At 36.6% G+C, this 19,054-nt stretch overlaps 1 protein-coding gene across 5 annotated transcripts; it reads right to left on the bottom strand.

Annotated features, from left to right (window-relative positions):
• Positions 1-100: 100 nt before the first annotated feature.
• On the bottom strand, positions 101-18,721 carry LOC135839667 (43 kDa receptor-associated protein of the synapse homolog). 5 transcript variants are annotated; one of them, XM_065355794.1, is made up of 9 exons: positions 18,557-18,721; positions 16,812-17,034; positions 11,694-11,845; positions 10,793-11,099; positions 6,239-6,439; positions 6,045-6,143; positions 4,399-4,590; positions 4,074-4,273; positions 101-594 (listed from the first exon to the last, which is right to left on the bottom strand). In XM_065355794.1, exons 1-9 carry the CDS (start codon positions 18,595-18,597, stop codon positions 450-452), a joined length of 1,560 nt encoding a protein of 519 aa, XP_065211866.1. In that variant the 5' UTR covers positions 18,598-18,721; the 3' UTR covers positions 101-449. The 5 variants fall into 5 exon arrangements, with proteins under 5 accessions (XP_065211866.1, XP_065211868.1, XP_065211869.1 ...); XM_065355796.1 differs by lacking the exon at positions 18,557-18,721 and adding an exon at positions 17,921-18,112; XM_065355797.1 differs by lacking the exon at positions 18,557-18,721 and adding an exon at positions 17,506-17,524.
• Positions 18,722-19,054: the final 333 nt, after the last annotated feature.

Here is a 19,054-nt window from a genome sequence, read left to right on the forward strand (position 1 = left end):
GAGCACGACTTGATGCTTCAGCTTCACCATTAGCACCACCTAACTTTCGTGTGTTGTGAGACAAGACGTAAGCCAGTTAGCTCAGTTGAAAAATGCAATGAAAGAAAAACAAAACAATTTTTTACTGCATACGTAGGTCAAGGTACATGTTGTGGGCTACAAGTGTGAGATGGAGTGAAGTGTGGGTAGATAGATAGATTGGTAGGTAGGTAGGTCTGGATAAGCGGATGAACGTAACAAACGAAATTCAATAGGTATTCGTAGATAGCCTATCGTGTAAGTGTGCGAACGTAAGTAGCTTAATGGTGATCGGTGCTATAGGCGTAAATTGTCTGCGCCGCCGAGCCTGCGGTTTGTAATGGCCAATTGCAAAAAATATATGAAAATTCAGCTGCGTCGCTCAGTACATGTTGTTGGTAGGTAGCGCGTTTTAATCTGTTTTTACTGTTCTAGCGAAAGAACGAAGCTTCCAGCGATATAGTTGACGGCTTATCGTAGTCCTGCAGGTATAACGTAGACGATACGATTTTATCGCAGTCCGGACACGTTCGATTTGTCTTCCTGTCTCTGCTGTTCAACATATCGTACAAACACCTGAAAGGTAACGAAACACAATAACCTAGGTGAGAATAAGGTAGGGCAAATGTTAATAAAATGGCATATGTACCGAATCCGATGGTACGAGTTAACTTCGAAAATATTAAAAAATTGCCTTAAAAACTAAAAAAATGAAAGAATTTGAAAAAAATAAAATATGTACCCATTAAGTAGGTAACTTTTTTTGGAAATTTGGTGAGGAGGGGGGGGGGGGTGCTAAAAAGTTGTGGGGCGACCTCAAAAGACTAGGAAAAATTTGGGGCCCCAAACTTCACCCAGCACTTTGCGACTGGGGTTCAAAATATTGAAATTTTCAAAAAAAATCCATTTTTAAAAAAAATATATTTTTGATTTTTTTGAAGGTTATTGGTCGCATTATGCCTATTGAGTAGTAAAAAGCCATTTTCAATCGGTTTTTCACTTTATTGGAGATTTTATCTCTCTTTTAAAGTAGGTAGGCAAAAACAGCCATTTTCAAGATATTTCTGGATTCGTTTAGATTTTCACAAATTTGTGATTCATTTGAAGTCAAGGATGCCTTTTGTCACTATATGACTTGAAATGACCCCTCCCCTACCTCCCTCCACCTCCAGAGATTCTCAATTAGCACACAATTTCGATAGAAAATTATTATTGGTATTAGTAATCTTAAAAAATACATAGGTACCTGTGATTCTCTCACTTGATGCCCCGATTACCATACTTTGTGCGGCCATTTCCATCAAATTGTCTAGATTCTCTCTTTTTGCTTTTGAGTTCAATTTTTTCAAACATCTACTAAACCGTAGTGAGAGAAGAAATTCGAAAATTTAATCAGAATACTGTCAAAAAAGATGTTTACAGGGGTATTCAAATAAGCTAATGGGAACAAATCTACATAAAATAGAATTTCTGATGGTACCTGAAAAAGCACAATAAAACTGACGAGATATCGAAAAGAAACACTAAAATAGGTATCTCTAGAAATTATATTATTACTAGGGTTATGAACAGAGTATATTATTAAAAAGTACTTTTCACTTTGAAAATGGAGTAGCACTGACGAGATTGTCGGTGGCCTCGACAACAGTATCAACATGATTTTACATGATTAGTGATTGAAAAAAGTCGGAACATTATCCACAAAGGGGTTAATCTAACTACGTTTTAGAATGATTGATTAGAAATTGACACTTTTTTCAAAAACTATGATGAAAAATTGACACTTTTTTCAAAAATCTATGATGAAAATGCTGATGGTCGTCATTGCTGTCTACATTTGTATCTACTTACAGTCATGTGCAAGATTTTGATACATTGTAGATACCTTTGTAGATGTATTGTAGACCCACGATTGATATCGAAATTCAGGTCATCTTGTGGATCCGAAGTTGATGTCGACTATAAGATCGACAAAAGCATCTACAAAATTTTGATCATGTACAATTACTTTTGTCGATCTAATAATTGTCATCAACTTTGGCATCGGCATAGGTACTATAACCCGGGTATGCCAGACTCCCATTTTGTTCCTCACTTTCAAAAATTGTTGTTTTTCAATTCAAGGTTTTTATGACAGAATTTCTGGCATAGAATGAAAGTAATCATTGAATTAGAGCACATGCTGTGAATTTTACACAATTTCAAACTATTTTTAACCCGAAAATGAAGTGCTAAAAAATGACTGAAATTCAAAAAAATTAAATGTACTTCAATTGATACATGTAGTATACCATTGGAAAGCTCGTTCAATTCTCTTTCAAAGATGTTATTATGAAAAAGTTGTAAAAGTGCACGGTTTTGAAAATATACTCGGTTAAAGTTTGCCGAATTCCCATATACCTACTGCAATGCTAAGTTCGTCAAACCAGGAACAAAATGGCCGTCTGACATATCTGGTTTGTAGTACCCTAGCATCGGCAAGACAACCTGAATTTCAATATCGATTATAGATAGGGTCTACAAAAGTATCTACAAAATGTCGTCATTGAGTAGATACATTCTGTAGATCTTGTAATTGACATCAATCATCTGGTTAATATTGATGAGGAAGTTGATGTCAATAATTACAAGATCTATAAAATATTTTTAGAAATTTCAAAGTGTTGCCGACTCATTTGTAGATGTCTGAGTTGACAATACAATAAGAAAAATTTTCCCAAGTCCAGAATAAGATGGACTGAATATTCTTTTTAGACCTCTCCACTCAACAGCGGCAATGGTCCAGTGGTTAGAGAAAGTGACAGCAGTGAATGGCAACCTAGGTTCAATCCCTATCCAGGGCAACTTTTTTTCTTTCAAAAACATTTTTTAGGGTGAAATACTTATGAGAATAATTTTACTTGAATCAAAAAAAGAGTTTAGGGCACGTTTCGCACATTTTTCAATCAAAATTTGCTTCTTTTAGACTCAAAAAAATGACACCAATGTACAGACCTTGTCGACACAAAAAATAAAGGGAGACGGCAGTTCATTTTGATATTAACTTCTCACTCGTCATTTATTGACATTGGTGTTAACAAATGTCGTGTCGACAAGTGACGGAGATCTCGTCTTTTCCATCGACTTTGGCATCACTTGTGCTACGCGGGTTATAGGTTGATATGTATTTTCGTAAATCATTTCTACCAATTCAGATTCAGATTTTAATCGTGTTTTTTTGAGGATTAGAAAATTCAAAAATTCACTGGAGGCTTCAGAAGTTGAAACGGCTCAAAATCACCGCACAAAGTCAATTCGGAGGATGGCAAATTCTATGTTGGAACAAAATTATGCGCTAATTGAGAATCTCTGGAGGTGGAGGGAGGTAGGGGAGGGGTCATTTCAAGTCATATAGTGACAAAAGGCATCCCAGACTTCAAATGAATAACAAATTTGTAAAAATCAAAACGAATCGCAAAATATCTTGAAAATGGCTGTTTCTGCCTACTTTAAAAGTGAGATAAAATCTCCAATAAAGTGAAGAAACCGATTGGAAATGGCTTTTTACTACTCAATAGGCGTAATGCGACCAATAACCATCAACAAAATCAAAAATATTAAAAAAAAAAATTTCATGTTTTTGAAAATTTCAAAATTTCGAACCCCAGTTGCAACGTGCTGGGTGAAGTTTGGGGCCCCAAATTTTTCCTACAGTCTTTTGAGGTCGCCCCACAACTTTTTAGCACCCTCCCCCCTCCTTACCAAATTTCCAAAAAAAAAAGGTCAAAGACGGTCCACCCTAGTAAGTACTTGTATAAATCTTATCTAGTAATTTTTTAAAGAAATTTTGAATTTTTTTAGGTCAAAATTATAACTAGGTATTAATAATATATCGTACGAAAAAAATGCGGTAAAAAAGTACAAAAAAGGTACGAAATTTTGTTTTTTGGATTTAGTAGGACACTCTGATCAAGGTTGCCACATTGAAATGTTTGAATTATGGAACATTATTAGGTATACTTCAACATATTATCAAAATGAACTATCCCCACCCACAAGACGTAGTATAATGTTACCTGGCGTGAAGTATGTGAGCGCAAGGTAACGCTTCCAACGAGTCGGCTTCAAATCCGAACGCATTGTCGCATGCTCCGCAAATCATTTCCAACTCCTCTTGCAAATTTTGTATTTCTTTTTCGTGTTGGTCTAGTTGCTCGCTATCTCCCAAACTTTCATAGATGTTACATAAACGTATGCGTATAGCTCGCATCATAAGCTGCAACATTCGCAAAACTTTTTCGGTATAGCGCGAGCGTACATATACGACTAATAAAGTATGAGTGAATATGTAATACAGATATATACAGATAGGCAGCTGGATTATCAGGACGATGGTATTACCTTGGCTCCTATTCTAGAGGCAGTTTGCAATAATTTATTGTTGAATTCCAGCGGCCGACAGTTGCATATTTTACGTTGAGCTCTCAATACTTCTAAGCATTTGGCAGCTCCGTCCATCGCCTCGATCTGGCATAAACGATCACCCATCGAGAAAGCCGAATTCATGGCGCTTTCGTATTGTCGATACGCGTTCTGTAAAAACATACGTGTAGTGACCTATACCCAGTAGGTACGAGTATCATAATGAGTAATGTGATTCGGGACTAATGACTAACGAATATCGAGTAAATGACGAAAATTATCTACACTTTGAAAATAAGGTTACCAGAGGAAACCGCGTATACGTGTACAAGGCTCGATCAGGGCCTATTCTAAGGCGCAGCTCCGCACATTTTGCGCAGTTCCAAAAAAAATGTGTGTAGTTCCGAATTAGTTTGCGCAGTTCCAAAAATTCAGCTACGTACATTTTTCCACTTATTTATTTTAAAAAAATTTTGAACAAACACAAAAGTCATAAAGATAAACAATGAATATGAGAAGTTTTTGCCCTCGCTTCGCTCGGGCCAAATCATTTTCCCTTTATATTCTCTTATTTTAAGTTAGAGAGTGGAAAAATTTTCTTCTCACATTAGAAATAAATGCTGTTTCACTTGAAATTCACCAATAGATAGTCTTTTCATTCCTGTCATAACTATCTACCAGGAAGTCCAAATTTTTTGCTAAAATACCTAGAAAAAGTCCAATTTTTCGTCAAAAATTCGTAAACAATTTGAAAACATACTAGGTACGTAACCTACTTCTACTTAATTTTGTCATGAAAAAATGAAGAATTGTGAATTTTTGAGAGCTTTTGCACTCGCATTCCTACTTTTGAAAATGTTTCAATTTCCAGAAAACAAAAAATTTTGAAGCCATGAAAATTGAGTTTCTGCATCAAAATTGATGTTGTTTTACGTTTTGAATTATCAATTTTTCCCAGCTTTCGCCCTCGCTTCGCTCGGGCTAGATCATTTTTCTTTTCTTTTCTCTAACCTAAGTTAGTGTAGAGTAGAATAATTGACTTCTCGCATTAAAAATAGGTACTTAATGTTGTTTTACTTCTGAAAGTTCTGAATAATCATTAATTTTCAAAAGCTTTTGCCCTCGCTTTGCGTGGGCCTTCAATCCTTCATTATTATTTTGATCGGTCACATCGTGAGCTATGTTTGCGCAGCTCCAAATTTTCCTTAGAATAGGCCCTGGGCTCGATTGCCCTCAACCTAAAAAATTGAAAATTCGCCTTCGCTAGCTTCGTATAAACAGGTTCGATGAACATGACAAATGATACACGAACGCTCAACGCCCCCTCTTCATCCCCTACCCTCTGCGATAACGCGTATTTACGGCAAACTGGTTCCGCAATTCTATTAACACTCGTGGTTGCGGTGTTCGATTTGGAGATTTGAAGGCGAAACTAGATACATATTTTGGCATCTCGATGAGTAAGCTAATTTTGATTTTGACCCTAAATGTTCAATTTGACGATCATGGTTTGATTTAGAAATGATACTTTCGAAGCGGAAGGCCATCGACATACCCGAACCAAATTTTCAGACCACGAATGCGAGCTTATTTTTTCTATGTAAGTATAGCTATATGCAACTTACTCCGATTTCCATTTTCTTCCTATATATGTCACCCATTATTCTAATACTTTTCGCGTAACACGGTTGATCGCCTGAAACAAGAGCAAGCCTGGTCGCCTCCTATGACATATATAAAACAAACGTCAACGTGCATTTTAGTCGCAACCCAACTATGTAGAAATTAAGAAGGTAGCAATTAGCGTTTAGCAACTCACACTGCAATAGTCGTGCGCATCGCCGAGTTCTCCTTGTTTTCGTAAGGCACAAGCCATCTGCAATAATGCGGCTCTGTGGTAACGAGAATTCAATTCGTTCACGTGCAATGTTTTACATAAGTTGTACGCTTTGGAAGCGTACGTAGCACTTTTATCTGCATCTTGTAGACGACCGAACAATTCCGACAAACGCATGTATATCTGCATTATACGAACAGAATGCAACAATACAAAAACCAATAACCGATAACCAGCCAAAATTAGTATTACGTTGAAGGGTCTTTAAATCCTGCAGACTGATTTTGGGTGCCTACCTACTAGAAGTATCAGTTCAAACGCATTACTGTCTAGTATAAGTTGGAAATTTGGGCCTGAATGTGAATGGTTAAAGTTTTGATTTTGGAATTTACTGCCTCTATAGGTACATATAGTCGGGGGGGCCCGTATAAGGATCACTTGCACCCCCCTGCCGATCCTCCGGGACAACTTTTTTCTTAAAGGGTGAGTCCTAAGGAACATTTCTAGCCCTTGTCCTCAAAAACAAAAGTGGCCCTACTTACAAAATGGCGGCCATTTTGATTGACAGGTCAGCCGAAATCGCAGATTTTGCGTTCCAACATAGGACTAGCATAACATTTTTTAAACCGTACAAAGGTAGATCGAAAGAGCAGACAAAAATTTATCACCTGTCAAAATTTCAAGTGCCTAAGTGCCTTTTTCGATTTTTGGTGAAATTTCAGAAATCAAATTTTGGCAAAAATGTGAGAAATAATAAAAATTTTACCAAATTGACCACTTGAATGCTCAGGTAGGAGATAGGCGTGTAAAGACAGTAACTGGTATGTATGGAACAGAAGGAATGAATACAAATGGGAAGAGACTGATAGATTTTTGCACTTTCAGCGGACTGAGAATCATGAATACATTCTACCAACACAAAAAAGATCACAAGATGACATGGAGCAATACAAGAGGACAAAGCTCAATGATCGACCATTTTATAGCCAACAAAAACGCCGCTAAGAAATTCTTGGATGTAAGAACATACAGGGGTCTAGAAATAGGCACTGACCATCATTTTGTTCAAGGAGTAATGAGAATTGAAACAACAAGAATACCAGCCAGGAAAAATGAAAAGAAAATCAACACAAGAGCCCTGGATGACCCAACCAACCAATGGCTGTACCAAAGACGGATGAACATCATAAGTGAAGAAATACCAAAAAGCCAGGACATAGAAGAAGAATGGAAAAATATCAAATCCATTGTGACAAAAGTGGCAAAAGAAAGCTTAAGAATGGTTCCTTGCATAATCGAGGCAAAGTGAAAAAAGAATTGGGACAACGAAATCCAAGAACTCATTCAAAAGAAAAGACAGGCATTTTGAAAATTCATGAGCTCAAAAAGTGAGGTTGATGGTGAAGAATATCGAAAACAGTCGGCAAAAGTCAAGAGAAAGTCCAGGAAATTACAGAGAGAGAGCTGGGAAAATTTCATCACATTCCTGGAGCATGACACATACAAGCTACGGCCAAAGGTGTATAAGATTATAAGGAGAATTGACACAAATTTTAATGAAAGAGTGGGTTTGCCAAAAATAAAAATCAATGATGCAAAGGAATATTTTGAAGAACTCTGGAGTGATGAAAACGCACAAGACATAAAGATAGAAGAAGAAATTGGAGAACCAGAAGACAGAATTTCATTTAGAGAGCTACAAGAGGCTTTGAAAACAGCAAAAAATGCAAAAGCTCCAGGAGAAGATGGCATACCAACAGAATTGTACAAATATGCAAGTGGTGAATTCAAAAGAATACTGCTGGAATTCCTAAATAGGATGTACCAAGAAGAAAAGGTACCTGAAGAATTCAAAACAGCAATAAGGCTTTTGACGTATTGCGGGTTGCATATCGGTTTGCCTGAACTTTATCGGTTTGGTGGGCATTCTTATCAGTGAGTATCAAAATTTCATATTTTGAGCAATTTTCACAAGGTGTTTTTGAAATGTATAGCTTTTATTTAGTTTTTTCTTCAATTTTAAACACTGTTAAACCCTGTAATGGAAAAAGATACTCTCTTCGTCGAGTTTTAAAGAAGTTGACAAAACGTCTTTGAACCTCGACAATGAGAGGATCTTTTTCCATCACAGGATTCAACAGTGTTTAAACTTGAAGGAAAAACTAAATAAAAGCTATACATTTCAAAAACACCTTGTGAAAATTGCTCAAAATATGAAATTTTGATACTCACTGATAAGAATGCCCACCAAACCGATAAAGTTCAGGCAAACCGATATGCAACCCACAATACGTCAAAAGCCTTATTGTAATACCACTGTTCAAGAAAGGTGATATGTCAAACCTGAAAAACTACCGAGGAATAAGTCTACTCAATACCTGCTACAAGATATATGCAAAAATACTGGCAAAACGACTGGCAGACCATGCAGAAGAAAAGATGTCAGAAAGTCAAAACGGATTCAGAAAAGGAAGATCATGCACTGATGTAAGTTTTACAGTAAAACTACTGATGGAAAAAAGGATCGAATACAACCTAGAAACACACATGTGCTTTATAGACCTGGAAAAAGCATATGATAGGGTCAATAGAAAAAAACTGTTTGAAGTGCTAAAAGATGAAGAGATAACATATAAAATGTGAAAGGTAATAAACAGCATTTATAAGAACACCAGAATAAGAGTACGAATTGGAAATAAACTCTCAGAACAAGCAGAAATAAACAGGGGAGTTCGCCAGGGATGCCCACTGTCTTGTGTTTTATTCAACATGTACATGGATCACATGGTGAAAGAATGGCAGAAAATGAAACCAAAAGGAATCAAAACAGACAGAAGGCAGGAAATATCAATGGTGCTATTCGCAGATGATGAAGCAGTACTAGCCGAAACAGAAGATGACCTACAGAGATCAATGTACAATCTAACAAAGACATCAGAAAAGTATGATATGAGAATATCATCAGAGAAAACAAAAACAATGGCCTTCAAAGGAAAGGAACCAGTAAGAAGCAAGATTGTAATAAACGGAAAAATCATTGAACAGGTCAATAATTTCAAATACCTGGGAAACACGATATCATACCAGGGAGAAGTAGATGTTGGTGGAAAGATTGCAAAGTTCCTGAGAGTCACAGGACTGATAAATAGGACCCTTTTAGCAGTTCTGGAGCCTCCAGCACGGCGGATTTTTGAAACTCGAAATTCCCACGAAATTTCATCAAATGGAGTTGGAATACCGAAATTAATTGTGCAAACTAAACTAATTTCAATACATTATGAAGTCGACTGTAGGTGAATTTCAAGTCGTTGTGGAGCCTCCAGCAATTTTTAAAAATTACTGGAGCCTCCAGTAAATTTTTTAAACTTGAAATTTCCCCAAAATTTCCTCAAAATGGAGATGGAAAGCTGAAATTACCTATGCACTCCAATTTTAACACCCTCTGAAGACGACTTCAGGTAGGTTCAAGTAATTTTGGAGCCTCCAGTGACTTTTTGAAAGGTTTCATGGCATCTATAGCAGAATTGAAATTTTCAAAAAGTAGCTGGAACCTTCAAAACCACTTGAAACCACCTTGCAGTCGACTTCATATTATTGTACTGAAATTAGTTTGCAGAGTAAATTTCGGCTTTCTAATCCCATTTGATTGAAATTAGTTTGCAGCATTAATTTCGGCTTTCTAACTTCATTTGATGAAATTTTGTGGGAATTTTGAGTTTCAAAAATCTACTGGAGGTTCCAGTAATTTTCAAAAAATCGCTGGAGGCTCCAAAATGACTTGAAATTTACCTGTCGTCGATTTCACAGAGTATTGAAATTAGTTTGTAGAATTAATTTCGGCTTTCCAACTCCATTTATGTTGAAATTTTGTGGGAATTTTGAGTTTCAAAAATCCGCTGGAGGTTCCAGAACTGCTCAAAATGGTTTGAAACAGTTTCCAATCGATTTGGCAGGTCGAAAGTAGGGTATATCCCAAATAGGTATCAGCTTTCTAGGTCAATTTGGTAAAATTTTGATTTTTTCTCACATTTTGGCCAAAATTTGATTTTTGAAAATTCACCAAAAATCGAAAAAGGCACTTTGGTACTTGAAATTTTGACAGGTGATGAATTTTTGTCTACTCTTTCGATCTACCTTTGTACGGTTTAAAAAATGTTATGCTAGTCCTATGTTGGAACGCAAAATCTGCGATTTCGGCTGACCTGTCAATCAAAATGGCCGCCATTTTGTAAGTAGGGCCACTTTTGTTTTTGAGGACAAGGGCTAGAAATGTTCCTTAGGACTCCCCCTTTAAGAAAAAAGCTGTCCCGAAGGATCGGCATGGGGGTGCAAGTGATCCTTATGCGGGCCCCCCGACTAATATTATGTTTCATGTTTTAGTAAAATTCAGAGTGATCGGAATTTAATCATTAATGTTAGAGTTCTGATGGTTCTGTTCAGAATTTTTGGTCTACAATAATGTATTAGGTAAATAGTTGTATTTTTTGGTAACACTTGCTGATGAATTAGTAATCAGATGGCTGTGTAATTACTCACTTGTAATTCCAAAGAACGATCCTGTATTCTGCGAGCGATGGTGTGCGCTTGTTGGAAAGCTCTCAAGGCTTTGCAAAACGTAGCCAATTCCAAATGTAAACTGCCCAGAGTTATTTGAACGAGAGCGGCAGTATGGCAATGATCGCATTCGTTATACAACGAGTGCTTAGCGTAAGATAGCGCCCTTTCTAAATTGCCCATTCTTTCGTCAACTTTGGCCAAATTCAAGTACGCTTCGGCTCTGAAATTCGGACTGTCCATTTCTTCGGCGATTGTCAGCTGAGCGTGCGCGAATTCTAAACACTGTCTGAAAACGAAATTACGAGCTAGGTATTTATTCGGATAAAAATTCAACTTTACATTAATACTTACTTATGTAGTACATATTATGTTGTTCAGAGTAACAACTAACATTATTTTTATTTTAAAAGCTACAAAAGCTAAGAGACGAGCCTTTTTTTCGACCACATAGTTTGTATTGTATGGTTATCGTTATCAAAGTGTGAGTCATATGTCGGAGTATGTATTCGCACTTCTCGTTCGGCGTGCGTCATCTGTCAATTTTGTACCTGTTGAAGCAAAAGCATTCGAATTGTATGTAGCTTTGCTATGTATTGTATAATAAACGTTTGATACGGTCCAACTTGATTATTTACACAAACGCTTATCAGCAATGATAGATACAATTCGAATGCTTTTGCTTCAACAGGTACAAAACTGACAGGTGACGCACGCCGAACGAGAAGTGCGAATGCATACTTCGACATATGACTCACACCTTGATAACGATAACCATTCTATACAATACAAACTATGTGTACAAAAAAATGTTCCATCTTTGAATTGAAATAGGTAACTGATGAAGTGATGAGCGCTATCGCTATAGGTATTTGAAGCCTACCTGTACTTGCCAAATCCCATGTAAGCGTGATATAGGTAGCCTAACAATATAAATCTGTCGTTTCTTTTTCTCATTTGTTTAAGAGCGCTATGCCATTTCAATATGGCTGCTTTCTGTTTATTTTTATTGTACAATCTTAGTCCTTGTTCCACCTGTAATTGATAAATACGAGTACTCAGCTATAGAACCTCTAAGTGGGCCACAGCCCCCCCTTAAAATGGTGATAATTAAGATGTGTGTAATAAATTATGTCGATTGATACTTACGTAGGTACTTATGTTTTCAAGGATGTAGAATTCGAATCTGGATTAATTTTTTGTGTGAGGGGGAGGGGATGGGAGGGATTTCAGATTTTGCTTATACATACAATATATTGTGTATTAATATGCATGTCGATTGATATGTTTTCGATATTGTAGAATTCGAATCTGGAGTAACTTTTTTGGTAAAAGTGGGAGGTGAAAAGTTCCAAATTCTGCTTATATTATTGAGTGATTTGTCGATTGATAGGTTTTCGAAGTCGTAGAATTCGAATTTGGAGTTATTTTTTTGGTAAAGGTGGGAGGTGAGGTGTGGGGAGCAGGGTTGTAAGGTAATTTATGTCGGTAAATTACGGTGGTATTTTACCGTATTTTACGGTATTTTACCAAAAGTTTATTACCGTATTTTACCGTAAATTACCAAAAAGCATTTTTTTGCCACATTATTTGAAAGTTGAAAGGATGAATCAACAGCTGAAGATGATTGGCATCAAAATTCACAATTAATTTGCATCAATGCTAATGATAATTGATACATGCTACATATAAACAGGAAAATATCTTGAAAATTACCAAACAATTGCCAGAAAATTATTCACAATTGGTCAAAAATCAGAAAAAATTGCATCAAATCGTGAAAACATGTTGAAATGTCATTAAAATGTACTTCAAAATCATTAAATTTTGGTTATTTCAATCATTTTATTTAAAATAACCAAATTGGTCAATTTTTTATTTTTTGACAATGTTGAATGATTTTAAATTTTAATTTTAATCCATGCATGGTTATTGGTTATACAATTAATTTTTTTTCCCCCATTGGCATTGGCCATCTTTCATCACTTTTTAGTTTTTACTTTTTAGTAATTTTCAGTAACTTCAATGTTTTTCAATTTCAAGTGTTGTTAATGTAATTTTTAATTTTAACCCTTTTATAGTTTCATATTGTTTTCAAATTTCAAGCAGAAAATTATTGAAATTTCCACCCATTACATAATGTACAATCATTTTGTATGTTTGAACTTTTGAAGGTTTGAAGTTTGAACACTATAAGTTCATGATATTCAAATTGGTAAAATACGGTAAAATACCGTATTTTACCGTATTTTACCGCCGTATTTTACCAGCGAATAAATTACGGTAATTTAACAACCCTGGTGGGGAGGGTTAAAATTTCAAATTTTGCTCGTATTATCGTGTAATGTGTTGCTTTTTACGTTTTATACTTATCCTTAATTGATTTGAGCAATTCATTTTACATGCATCTGAAATAATTTATAAGTAAGTATCAATGGAAATTGAATCGAGTAGGTAGGTAGGTACAGTAGACTCCCGATTATCCGCCCTAATTGGGGCTGAAGGTCTGGCGGATAACGAAAATGGCGGATAATCCAAAATAACGTTTTCAGGGAAATTCGTTTCGTTTGGGTAAAATTTTTTAAAAAACTTTCAAGCTAAAAAACGAAAAAAACATGATTTTTTAGAAAAAATTTGAGAAAATGGGCAGAAATGAGAAAAATATGCATTGAAACGAGTAAAAAGAACAAAATACGCTGAAATATGCGCTAAAAACAGCCAAAATATGCAAATATGTGTGCATCCGCCCTCAGTAGGTCGGATAACCCGGAGGGAAGGGCGGATGAAATTGGGTCGGATAAGCCGAAGGGCGGATAATCGAATGGCGGATAATCGGGAGTCTACTGTATAGGGTATCAGGGTTCGATCTTAAAATGCGATATTTCCACACTTGTGAAGTTGTGAAGAAAATCGATGTATTTTTAATAGAAAAATGAACCTCTACCAAAAAACCAATTCCAGATTCTAACTCTACGACCTCGAAAAAATATCAATCCGCATATTACAGAATAATATTAAGCAAAATTTGAAAATTTTCCCCTCTCCACGCCTCACCTCTATAACTCCAGATTCGAATTCTACGACCTCAAAAACATATCAATCGACATTCAGGGCTTTTTTGTGGGTGGGGGGGGGACGCAGGGGGCGCCGTCCCCCCAAAAAAGATCGAGAGTATCGAAAAATTTCCATAAAAACTAAAAAAAAGGTAGATCGAAAGATCAGGCAAAAATTTTTCACCTGTCAAAATTTCAAGTGCTAAAGTGCATTTTTCGATTTTTGGTGAATTTCTTAAAATCAAATTCAAGCCAAAAATGAGGGAAAAAATCAAAATTTTACCAAATTGACCAAGAAAGCAGAAATTTGGGATATACCCTATTTTCGACATGCCAAATCGATTGGAAACTGTTTCAAACCGTTTTGAGCAGTTTTGGAGCCTCCAGAAAATTTTTGAAACTCGAAATTTCCACAAAATTTCAACAAAATGAAGTTGGAAAGCTGAAATTTATTCTGCAAATTAATTTCAATGCGCTGCAATGTATTACAGGTAAATTTCAAGACGTTTTGGAGCCTCCAGCAGAATTTTTCAACTTCAAATTTTTACAAAATTTCATCAAATGGAGATGGAAAGCTGAAATTTACTCTACACTCCAATTTTTACACTCTCTGAAGACAACTTCAGGTGGGTTCAAGTCATTGTGGAGCCTCCAGCGACTTTTTGAAAATTACTGGAGGCTCCAGCAGATTTTTTAAACTTTAAATTTTTACAAAATTTCATCAATGGAGATGGAAAACTGAAATTTATTTCGTAGACTAATTTCAATGCGATATGAAGTCGACTACATGGTGGTTTCAAATGGTATTAAAGCTTCCAGCTACTTTTTGGAAATTTCAATTTTCCAAAAAACGCCATTCGACCTTTCAAAAAGTCGCTGGAGGCTCCAAAACGACTTGAAATTCACCAGCAGTCGACTTCGTACCGTATTGAAATTACTCGTAGCTTGCAGAATGAATTTCGACTTTCCATCTCCGTTTGATGAAATTTTGGGGAAATTTCAAGTTTCAAAAATTTGCTGGTGGCTCCAGTAATTTTCAAAAAATCGCCGGAGGCTCCGAAATGACTTGAAATCCCCCTGCAGTTGACTTCGTAGCGTATTGAAATTAGTTTGCAGAATAATTTTCAGCTTTCCAACTCCATTTTGATGAAATTTTGTGGAAATTTCGAGTTCCAAAATTCTACTAGAGGGTCATTCCACGCCAATTGGACCAAGAAGTGGTAGGAGGGTTCGGCGATTTTTTTGAAATTTTTCCTGTCGAAAGACCTTCCGAAGGGATTGGTCAATGGCGCAAATCGCAGCCTTCTAGCCCATTTTTAACGGCAGCCAGGGGGTGTCAAAGTTTTCAGTGCACCTAAAATATCATCCAATTCAGCAGTGGATTGCTCGATAACCGCGATACCTACCGAAATGGAACTTTTCCCCATAGTTAGGGGTTTTGTAAGGCTTTTTGGTGATATCATAAAAATCAGTGTTGCCACTTTTTTTGTACAAAAAATTAGCTCAAAAAGTTTCGAAACGTAGTTTTCATATCGTTTCGACTCTCAAAAATTCTGAAAAAAATATTTATTATGGACAACTTTTCATGCTAAACAACATATTAAAAAATTGGGATGGTAACGTGTTGCAAAGTCGATCTAAAAAAAATCAAAGTTTGCCAAAAAATGCAATTTTTTGATTTAAAACATAAAAAAAGTTTTGATTGGTGAAGTTGACCCATTTGACTCCTATTTTTACGTATCTGTTGAAAAAGTTGAAAAAAGCCTTTCACTCGATGAAATGAACTCCTCACAAAAAAATTAAAATTCGAAACGATTCAAAAAATGACAGAATTTTAATTTTTTGGTTGTGAGTGTAATTTTTATCAACTTTTTCATGAAATACGTCAGAAAGAGGTCAAAATAAGACAACTGAATAAATTTAAACTTTTCTTGGTGTTTGAAATGGAAAATTGATTTTTTTCGAATTTTGATTTTTTTGTGAGAAGTTCATTTCATCGAGTGAAAGGCTTTTTTCAACTTTTTCAACGGATTCGTAAAAGTAGGGGTCAAATGGGTCAACTTCACCAATCAAAACTTTTTTTTATGTTTAAATCAAAAAATCGCATATTTTTTCGCAAGCTTTGATTTTTTTAAAATCGACTTTGCAACATGTTACCATCCCAATTTTTTAATATGTTTTTCAGCATGAAAAGTGGTCCATAATATATTTTTTTCAGAATTTTTGAGAGTAAGAACGATATAAAAACTACGTTTCGAAACTTTTTGAGCTAATTTTTTGTACGAAAAAAAGTGGCAACACTGATTTTTATAATATCACCAAAAAGCCTTACAAAACCCCTAACTATGGTAAAAAGTTCCATTTTGGTAGGTATCGCGGTTATCGAGTAATCCGCTGCTGAAATGGATGACATTTTAGGTTCACTGATAACTTTGACACCCTCTGGCTGCCTTTAAAAATGGGCTAGAGGGCTGCGATTTGGGCCATTGGTCATCCCTTCGGAAGGTCTTTCCACAGGAAAAACTTCAAAAAAATCGCCGAACCCCCTACCACTTCTTGGTCTAATTGTCGTGGAATGACCCTAGAGGCTCCAGTAATTTTCAAAAAGTCGCTGGAGCCTCCAAAATGACTTGAACCCACCTGAGAAGTCGTCTTCAGAAGGTGTAAACCAGCTTTCCATCTCCATTTTTGATGAAATTTTGTAAAAATTTAAAGTTTGAAACTTCGATTTTTCTCTCTCAAAAATTCAAATTATGTACAGTGGCCGGGGGGGGGGGGTATGAAAATTAGGAGCTTGCAACTTCAATTTAGCATCCCCCTCAGAAAAGAAACACAAAAAAGGGCCCGCATGTTACACATCGATGAGGGTCGAATCCTAATTAAATATCACCATTTTAGGGGGTGGGGGGGGGAATGCTAGCTACGCGAGTACGCGAATATCATCTTACCCGACGTCTTGCTATTTGCTGGTCAAATTTATGTCTACATCCGATAAAACATTGCCACACGGATGCTGTTCGATTATGTTGTGCTCGCGGTCGCATTTGCGTCATTTCGTCGTTCGAATCTTGCCCGCACATGCACAAATCCAGTTCATCGTGATTCGAGTTGGTATCGTCGGCCGATGACAATAGCACCACGGATGAAAACTGTTGCGAGTTGGTAGTTTCTCTGAAAAAAATAAAGAAAAAAAAGAGAAACATTTTACAAATATATTTCAGATTGATAGAGTAGAATATAGGTACATAGAAGTACATAGGTACTTGTGCGAGTAGAGTAGGTACAAGGTACAGAGGCTGAGTAATCAGGTAACAGACTCTACGTACAGGGTGCCCAGAAATATCGAGTATCACTAAAAAAGTTTTCTACTAAAATACTTTGGTTGGTCACAGTGAATGATAATAATGATAGCACATGATTGGTTGTTGGACTGGAGAGATAACATTCCACCAATCATATGCGTCTATTTCACGTTGCCAACGTATATTTTTAATGAAAAACTTTCTTAGGGGTACTCGATATTTCTGGGCACCCTGTACGTAGATGATGCGTAATATAGGTACATACGTACGCGTAACTACGAGTATATTCCAGCACAGATGGGTGGGCACTGTGCAACTGGGCATTAGTACAGATACTTACGCTCTCGGTTCCGAAGTATAATAAACGTGCACGAGGAGTAAAAAAAAATTGTATACAGATCTCGGGTGGCTGCGGTTTATTCTACGGTTAGTGGGTCATAATATCGATTTGCGTAAGTCTGCCACAAAACTATGACCTATGACGCGGCCAGATGATATTCTATTTTTTTTTTTTTTTTTGCAAAAATTACTCGTTCTATTCTTTAATTTATAAATTTGGGTACCTATATTTTTTTGTTGTTGTAGATTTCTGAAAATATTAAAAATTTCACCGATTATGTATTTTTCAACTTGTGTAATAATGTCTAGTTTGGCGGTTGGCGTTATCTATAGCATTTTCTTGCTGCTAGTTTGCTCGGGCGAAATTTTTTTTTGAAAATGTAGCAATTATCGACATCGAAATGACAACTGTTTACCTGTCGTGTTTTGTTTTTTTTTTCTACGTTGGTACACATTTTATGTCGTGCTCGTGCTCGTATTTGGAGCTCAAGATTTTTAGATTTTTCCTACCCCATTCGTAAAGTCCGAATGTCGTAATCAGTAATCATTAATCACTAATCAGTCGACTCTGTGATGTAGTACATATACATACGAATAGGTACGTGCAAATGGATGCAGCCTGCAACCTGCAATATTTGTGCTGTATAAATGGAAAGTTCGTGTAAAAGGCGGTTCTCAACGATTCGCGAGCACTTACCTACTTAAGTTGCGAATGGTTTTAAAAATTGATAAGCGATCGAGCGTTTGGGTATTTGGGCAGCTGGTGAGCTGGTCAGCACGCTGAATCAACGGATTAGCGAATTAGTTGACCAGTTAACCACTCAAGCAGACATATGTGTAATGAAAACTATGGCATGGCGTGTACGAGTACGAGTAGTACTGCCTAAATACTGTATAGATATTACGTATACGAGCACGTGTAGGTATACTCGTATGTACTCGTAATTTAGCTAATCTACCCTGCAGGCTAGGCGAAAATGCGATTTTACGAGTATACCTAGATGTGATATTTTTTGTTCCTAGGCTGTATTTATGTAGGTGGATAATCTTACCGTAGATATTGTTGGGATTTTTGAATTGATTGCCAAGACATGGCGATGACGACGACGTCGCGACGTTATCACTATCAGTGCGTTATCACAGTGGCCTAACTCGCAACTCGCAACTCGCGTCTTATTTCATCGCTATCAGTCGCGGTTACTGAGATACCCAGTGTTTTTCAGAAAAAATCCCAACTCGAAGACGAAAGTGTAGGTACTCGTATTTGGTACGGGCACGAATACGGGTGCGGGTGCGGTACGGTACAAAAACTATAGGTATATAGGTGTAGAGAAAGGAGGTTGAGGTTGAGGTACGTTAGCAGAGTAACGCAGAGTATAGTGATGCAGATTGCAGGGTACGAAAGCTGGCGACATATGCTCATCCCTTGCTGTTGCTACGAGTATATGACTCATTCCGTTGCGGCGCCTGCGTTAAAATCAGCTTCGCATCTTTCTCGTCTCGCCTCACTCTGGGCCCTGGACCGAGTAGGTATACTTATCTTAGCCTTA

The sequence above is a fragment of the Planococcus citri genome, chromosome 3, assembly GCF_950023065.1.
Source record: "Planococcus citri chromosome 3, ihPlaCitr1.1, whole genome shotgun sequence".
NCBI lineage: Eukaryota > Metazoa > Arthropoda > Insecta > Hemiptera > Pseudococcidae > Planococcus > Planococcus citri.

Excerpts from the sequence above, each read along its gene's own strand:
- LOC135839667 (XM_065355794.1), bottom strand. The coding sequence starts at position 18,597 with ATGTCTTGGCAATCAATTCAAAAATCCCAACAATATCTACG. Across the intron at positions 11,846-16,811 it reads AGCAAATAGCAAGACGTCGG|GTGGAACAAGGACTAAGATT; the intron begins GTAAGATGATAT and ends TATCAATTACAG. Across the intron at positions 595-4,073 it reads GCTCACATACTTCACGCCAG|GTGTTTGTACGATATGTTGA; the intron begins GTAACATTATAC and ends GTTACCTTTCAG.